Source organism: Galleria mellonella, unplaced genomic scaffold, assembly GCF_026898425.1.
Source record: "Galleria mellonella isolate WM207_F2 unplaced genomic scaffold, CSIRO_AGI_GalMel_v1 utg1260, whole genome shotgun sequence".
Taxonomy (NCBI): Eukaryota; Metazoa; Arthropoda; class Insecta; order Lepidoptera; family Pyralidae; genus Galleria; species Galleria mellonella.
Window position 1 is genome coordinate 1791382 of NW_026441985.1, and position 8215 is coordinate 1799596.

The 8215-nt window shown below is 30.4% G+C and overlaps 1 protein-coding gene across 1 annotated transcript; it reads left to right on the top strand.

Moving 5' to 3' along the window:
- The first annotated feature begins 6689 nt into the window (after nt 1-6689).
- On the top strand, nt 6690-7974 carry LOC113515492 (uncharacterized). The gene is made up of 2 exons (XM_026899718.3): nt 6690-7352; nt 7436-7974. The coding sequence occupies exons 1-2, from the start codon at nt 7020-7022 to the stop codon at nt 7832-7834; spliced, it is 732 nt and encodes a 243-aa protein (XP_026755519.1). The 5' UTR covers nt 6690-7019; the 3' UTR covers nt 7835-7974.
- Nucleotides 7975-8215: the final 241 nt, after the last annotated feature.

Sequence of the window (8215 nt, forward strand, 5' to 3'; positions counted from 1 at the left end):
TGGGCCGTCAGCTTGTTTGCCATTCTAAATTGCATAAAAAAATGACATCGAATAATATATGCACAAAAAATACCCCTATTGCGTATATGTTACTTGATATCTTTACTTAATTCTAAATCTATTTTAATAATTCTTTTTACAAACAAAGGTTTATACCCATATTGAACAAATACGAGTGAAATGAAACTTCATACATCTAAAGATGCTTCCTTTTTGTAAAGCAACATCTTATTTTACTAAACTGGTAAGTACTATTACTGGAATATGTATTACAGTTACCGGCTGAATCTGTTGGAACACTCATCTGGAACACTAAGACGGTTTGATTCACGGTTTAGTCAGTACTGACTAATACCACTAATAATATCTAGTAACATTATTTATAGTGTAGCCTTATTCGTTAATATAATATAATAAGTAAATACGAAAATATTATCACAAAAATAATATTACGCTACAAAAAAAGACATAAATTTTGGCAAAACCAGTTATTTTGATTTAAAACTAAAACTGCTCAACGATTTTCATAAAATTTCTGTAAGACCAATCTGTAAGTATGTCCTTTTAAATTAAAAAAAAAAAAATTAATATCGGTTTACAACTGACGGAGTTATAAGGTAATAACCATAAAAAATACAATCGGATTTGGAATCTCTTTTTTTAAAGTCGGTTGAAAATCATTTTGGATCGTAATTAGTATACTGTACTGTACAGTAATTAGTAGTAATTACATTATCATCTTATAAAGTTGTCAAATTTTTATGTAAACTAAATACTATTATATATTATCATGAGGTAAATAAAGATAAAACTGTGGAAGTTAAATATTTTTTGTCTGTTCATATTTAATTATTCAAAAACTAGTCTAAACCGAATATAAGTAAATATTCTAAGGTATTATAGTGACACCATGACATTAAATTTGGAGTAAATCGCAATTATTATAATAAATGTAATACCGTCCTATTTCTTGTTCATTAAAATTTAATAATATAAAAATAATTATAATTATTTGGGCTCACACTCGTATGTAAGTACCATGTTGTTTTTGGGTAAAACCAATAATGAATACTTGTAAAAATCCCCAAGCCGTGACATTAAGGGTTATCCTGATAAATACATAAATATGTCATAAAAAAATATATATGTAATATCTTTTTCGCGTGACTATATCAATCGCGGCGAGTCATTTAAACACCATAAATTATAATTATAACCTCACTGAGTAATGTCCTACAGTTCAAGGTGACTATGCTTATTTCGGTCTGATGGTTGGGGTAAATCTATACAAGAATTACATACATTAGTAAGTTTTCATTAACATCTTCATAAAATCTTCGAACACACTGTGCAGACTGTGCGGTGAGATATCAGAATCCATGGAATACTTGATGTGCAATTGCGATTCATTGGCAAGTATGCGTATGAGGGAACGGCTTATCCGGAGCCAAGGGACTACAGATATTTTAAACCGCGGGATATCGTTAAGGTAACACATAGGATCTATGAAATGATGGTATAAGGCAAAGGGAAGCACAAAAGATCCTGATGGGTCGACGTGCAACGGCTTAGCCGTCCCCATATGCGAATGTAATTTTTCATGAAACTCAAAGCAAACGCATATATCACATATCACCATATAGAGTTAAATAAAATGAGATCTAGTGATTCTGAACTTATTAACTTTATACGTATGCAGATGTAGATTGTAGATTGCATGTAGATTTTTTATTTCCACATGCACACCTTGCATGCGTAAAAAAAAGAAATTCATAATACCAGTATATAAAATATATTTTCCTTTCGAGTATTCATGTCTATAGGCGACTCTTACCACTATCAAACAGGTGGACCGTCCGCTTGTTTACTGTTGCCTAATGATTGATTGCTTGATTTGTCTGATGATTAGAGAAATCTATACTTCACAGATATTAATTTAAATTTTAGGCAATTATAAGGAAAAGTCATCCAAAACTAAAGAATCTGAAAATCACATCTAAAGATTTATAGATGTTGATAACGCACGCATGCTTTTTTATTATAATATTTATATTATATATATACAATAAACTCAAAGGAATATTAGATACATAAATAAAACAAAGAATAACAACCAGTCGTGTCTTATTTATCAATACATGTTTCATTATTATTGACATTAAAGTCAGAACAAAGATCTAATCTATCAACTGACGGAAGCGACGTGTAGAAACTGCAAAATGTAATAAAATAAATTGCTATTTTATTAAAACTCTTTGTTTTTGCACTACGACTTTAACAGTAATAGGTACTAGTAAGGGGGGGGGGAGGGATTGTTGGCAATGGCACAGATAATTTAATAATATACTAGTAGTAATGGTGTCTAACAGCCCTAATGCTAGTACGAGTAAAATACTCTATTAAATGGAATTGTAGTTAACTCTTGTTGATTCGTCACAATGGATCAACTGACCTTATTTACGGCATCTTATCCCATGTCCCATCAGCGTATATTTCAGCCATTAAAAAAATTTTTATCAGTACTTTAGGGGTTTCTTTTTATAAGATGTAATGTCATGATCCGTATTAAAAAAAAAAATACATTTTTTGGTCAATATTGTAACTATTTTAGCAGTTTGACTATTGTCATAATAATACTTCATATTTACGTATTTCATATAAAGAAATTACATTTAGAGAAAATAGATAATTTTTCTTTAATTTATATGCAAAAAGAACATGGTGACAAACACAAACAAAACATACAAGCGAAAGCTTAAGTGGGTACTTACTAAGCGTAGTTAAATTTACATCTTCAGAATCTAGTTAACTCAGGGTTGCCACTGTAAACCATGTGTTACTAGGTTTAAATAGGTACTTACTTTTCCTTATTATATCTATCTATCTATTCAGCCCACGTTATAAAATTGTAAAAGTATGTTTGTTTGTTATTTAACAGGTCAATCGGTTATCAAATTTAGTACAGTGATACGTAGTATTTGTAGATAAATTAGATATACTTAAATTATCCTGATTATGCGGATAAAGCCACGCTTAAAAACTAGCTAATCGTCTTCATCATTTACAACTTACAATAAAGATCGATAGTTTCGTTGTAAGTTTTTAATTGTCTAAAAAAGGAGATTTTTAATTCGGATTTGTTTAATTTTTTTAATCTAAACAAATTTTGAGTGTTATTTTTATTGAAAGCTTATTCCAAACATGTATATTAAATATAAATCCAGTAAATATTCACTAATATTAACCCTGTCTGAACTTGTCTAGTCAATATAGCATACTTTCGTGTGTTACATACATTTTTAATGAATGGGCTGTCTTTAGATTCGTCGGCGTACATACATAAATAGTATAAGTTTAAAATAAGAACAGCGATCAATGGCCATACAGGGTCAAAAACTTGACTCTATATGGAATTTAACAGTTGTGTTTGTTGTAATTTTATTACTTGAACTTTCAACATAATGTATTTTACAAAAAAAAAAAAAAAAATATTAAAAAAGAATCGTATTTTTTGTTGACGACCCTGGCATCCTCGTCACACTTCCGGCACAGATGTCGTGCGCAAGCGCCGCACCCGCCAGACGCGATATATTAAGGCTGCCGCTTACAGTGCACTTACTATAAAGTGACTCATATTAAAACTAAGAAACAAATTAGTAATTATAATGATTGACCAAAATAGTGATACACTAAAATCTCAAACCCCTTCATCGAACCAGTCCCTCCTAGATCTCTATCCTAGTTATTTTTTTATTTTATTGCGCCATCCCTAAAACACGACTCCCGCGCCATTTTTCTTTTTTTCTCTCCTTTATTGCGCAATTCCTAAAAACCGACTCCCGCGCGCCCGCCGATTCCTATAAAGTAAGAAATATAATGCTAGATCAATTTAACGATCGATTTAATGTTGAGACAAAACCTAAATTGATACAAGCACAAGACTCGTTTAAATACGATAATTCATAAGTAATATAATTCATAGAATTTACATAATAAAATAATAACGAGGAAGACTAATATTGCAACCGACCTCGAATCTGTGACTCTAAACTGGAATTAGTTATAAATAAATTAGTTATAATATATTGTAGAAAAAACCACATTAACTGGAATATCCATAATAGGTGGCTATCTTTTGCATAACTAGCTCCAGCTATATGGGTTGAGTTTCTAATTACACGATATTTTTTCGCTTTTTCTATATCTTTTAACTTGATTAGAACCTAGAATTGTTTTTAAAATGTAAAAAAAAAAAACTTTAAACTCATAATTGGAATTTATTAGTAACACTTATACGAATATATGTACTTAGAGATAGCAAAAAGTAGCAACAATTATTAAATTTTTCAAATTATGGATATAACATTAAAAAAAGACAAATCACGTCACTATTACATCATCTGTGGTATCGCGGGTAACCCGGAAGTATTATGTTGAACCCAATTTCTATAGGGTAATTTCTTAAAATAGATTTCTAGTTAAAAAACCTGATGCTATATTTTTTTCTAAAGAATCATTTGTAACGGTTTTTGTACAGGCATCAGAGAATATTTCCTGTTACGTAAATGTTATCATTATCTATTTATGGTGCTGAGTGTTCGTGCTTAGTTAAATTTTGAGTTCAATATTAAATCATCGCAAGCAATTAAAATCATCATGCTTATTAGATGAAGTGACGATCTTCACTGTTTAGTAAAAAAAAAAATCATTAATATTTCAATGCATTAAAGGAAGTCAATGTCAGTGGAACTGTTCTTTATGGCAGTCTAGGGGAGATGTCTAAGTTCAGCAGTAGACAGATAACGGTTGATAATAATAATGATGACGAATTGAAATCTAAAGCATTCTTTTAAGATTTTTATGAGAAAAACTGAACATTTTTTTCCAAAAATAAAATGAATTGAAAAATAATAAACAAATTACTTCCTTCCAGACTAACTTAACTGCTGAACGCGTCATGTTAATGAGAAACAGTTTTCAAGCAGACAAATGCTCACTTATACTATTAGAACAAGACCTAAAACATTGAAGATGATTTTGACTTCACCTTGCATAGCTTAGCGACGATTAGTATTAACTAAAAATTAACTACAGTACCGTACAGGCAAACGTAGTGGAGAACAACCCCCTACTAGATAGAGTGACGACAAATACATTGCAGGTTTCCAGTGGATGCAGGTGGCTCAGGAGCGTTCCTTTTGACAGTCTATGAAGGAGACCTATGTTTAACATTGAACAGGTAATGTTACAAAGTTTTATTGTGCAATAAAGAATAAATAAATAATGAAAATGAACTGAAATTCGCCATAACAAGTATGCGTAATACGTGTTCTAAACCATATATTTCTTAGAATAATCACGGCATAATGTGAAGCCATGATGTGTCACTATGGTAAATAATTACACGATGTTACGCGTAACAGGTAATGCATGAGGTGTATTATCTAAAATGCCTATGATGTATACATTTATAATGCTCCATTTATGAGTCAGTGCTCATAACCTAATTACTGAATGTGGTTAAAGTTTTTTGTTTTAAATAAACTAGACTTTTGCTCGCTAGTTCGAAAGAATAGATTTCAGAATTTAAAAAAAATAATGAAATGGATCACTTATAGATGATTTACCAAGAAAAAACATACAATTTTTTTTAAGTTAGTTCTTTCGGAGTACAGCTATGAAAATCGCATCCAATTTCGTACAGTGTTTTTTGCGTGATGCCGAAACAAATATACAGGCCGACAGATAACATTCCTAAAAAATATTGTTATGATTGCTATTCCTCTTATAAAGACGATTCATATCAATTTTTCTTAAATATCAATCTTAAATATTATATAATAAAATAGTAATATGTGTAATAATATAGCAGTCAATAGGGTCTTAGTATATAAATATTAAAATCGAGTCTTAAATAAATTATTAGTTCTTGAATGAGGGTTTACCATGAAATGTTTTCCAAAATTTTAGGGTTGAACGAAACACAAATTTAATGTTAAAATTACGTGATACGAACCATTTAAAAATGGTAAAATATCGTTCATTTCAACTTTTATGGTAGGATTTATGACGAACGAAATGTTAAGCTCCATTTACTGGGTTAATTTCGGTATGAACAAAAATACGAAAATAAGTCCGAAAATTCGCATTTTCATTCCATGGTAGACCCCGAAAATACTGTTCTGTTCTACGAAAATAAGTAGACTAGTCTATTAGCGCATTTATTATTTTCCACGTGTAATCCGGTAACATAAGAATGTGCATTATAATACTTTCAGGCATGTCTTTCCAGATAGTTTAGAGTTCTGGTCCCATCCAGTGATGGCCACTAGATAATTGATAAAAAACGATGATAAAAAAACGATGGACACAGCCTACCCATCCCTCTTAAATATACCTATAGACTAGATTATACTATATGCACACTTTTATGGGAACAAAATAATGTCATACTTTAGACGTTATTGTTTGAATGACACGATACTATTTCTAAAGTGCAGTTAAATAAATTTAATATTATCTAATGGATAAGTATATAGGTACAAAAATAAACCACTTATATAATAAAATAAATAAATAAATTATATCATTATAGGATACAATACAAAATCTATAAACGTACTTTACAGAAAAATTCTATAAGAAAGTTTCCAAATTTCAAACTATTCTCATATACATAATTTGCTAATTTTAACCTTATCGGCATAGAAATAAGAGCAATAATGCCCATTTAGCAGCATGTTTTTGCGTCATTGTCTGTATTAAAAAGGTACTCTGTGGTCTGTTCAGTATTACACGTTTGTTGAGCGACGCGACGTTGTCGCTGTGTTTTATTCTTTCCGTCTCGCACACAGCGGCGTGACTAGTTGCTTTTCACTCGCACACTGAGTAGTGCGGGGGGCGCGCGCTCTTTCAGAGCGGCAACGTTGAGCAGTCAATACACCCAGTAAAAGCATGCTATTGTGAATAAATAGACGCATGCTTTTCGTGATTTTTACAGCAATAATAAAATTGAAAAAATGTCTCGTTGGTGTCGATGGACAGAATTAGATACGTCCAATCTTGTAGAATTATATAAATCTTTCCCCTTGCTTTGGGATGCCCGTCATAAACATTACAAGGACCCGACAGCAAGAAAAATGGCTTACGAGAAGATATTAGAATTTTTAAAAAACCCAAATCTATCAATAACAGATATAAAGATTAAAATAAAGAATTTGAGGTCATCTTATTATAATGAGCTTAGAAAAATTGACAAATGCCAAGCCAGTGGACAATTTTACACGTCTAGCCAGGTCACTAGGTCTTGGTTTAGTAAGTTCAAAGAGATTATGGAGCAAGTTCAAAAAAATGTAAGCCTTACTACTAAAAAATATACTTACTAAGAAATTATATTTTTATTATGGTATAATTAATAATTTTTATTTTGTTTCAGGAAGAGGAAGGTGTAGATGAATCTGAGAGTGAAGAGGAAGCAGTAGACAGTATCGACGAGAGCATTGCTGATAATGACGGTGACGCGTATGTAGTTTCCATCAAACAAGAATATTTAGATGAGCTTGAAAATCAAAACTTAAAAGAAATGGCCAGTGTTTCTGAAGGTTATATGCCAGCGCCAAAGAAGTTTAAAAGCACCCCAATATATAAGAAGACAGTAAATGAAATAAAAACTGATGAATTTCAATTATTTGCAAACAATATGGCGGAGCAACTTCGGGCATTACCGTTAACTAAAGCCTTACAAATACAAGTTGAACTTCAAACTCTTGTCGCGAAAGAACGTATCAATTTATATAGAATTAAACAAGAAAATACTACAGAACAAACAGAGTAAGTGTTAGTTTTTTAGTTTGTAACGAGTTCATTTATTGAATGATTTAATTAGCATTTCTCATAAATAATTGTTTTAATGAATATAATAAGATTGAGATATTATAATGATATATAATTTTAATAAAATATTTTTTCACATAATTTCGTTTTATTTCCTTTAACATTTATTTAACCTATAATCTCTAATATCAATGCGATAATGTCTTCCGTACGTTGTTTTTTATAAATGTAATATTTTAAATAATAGTGTTTATTAAATGATAATGACTATTCTTAAATGATTAACAAATTTATAGTCTACTTTGTAAGATTAAGCATTTTTAAAATGAACGTATGTAATATAGTATGATAATTAACGAAATCCATTCCTTAAAACTTATTT

Bases quoted from the DNA above. Each gene is read 5' to 3' on its own strand.
- LOC113515492 (XM_026899718.3), top strand. From the start codon at position 7,020: ATGTCTCGTTGGTGTCGATGGACAGAATTAGATACGTCCAATCTTGTA. The intron at 7,353-7,435 runs GTAAGCCTTACT...ATTTTGTTTCAG, and splicing joins TGGAGCAAGTTCAAAAAAAT to GAAGAGGAAGGTGTAGATGA.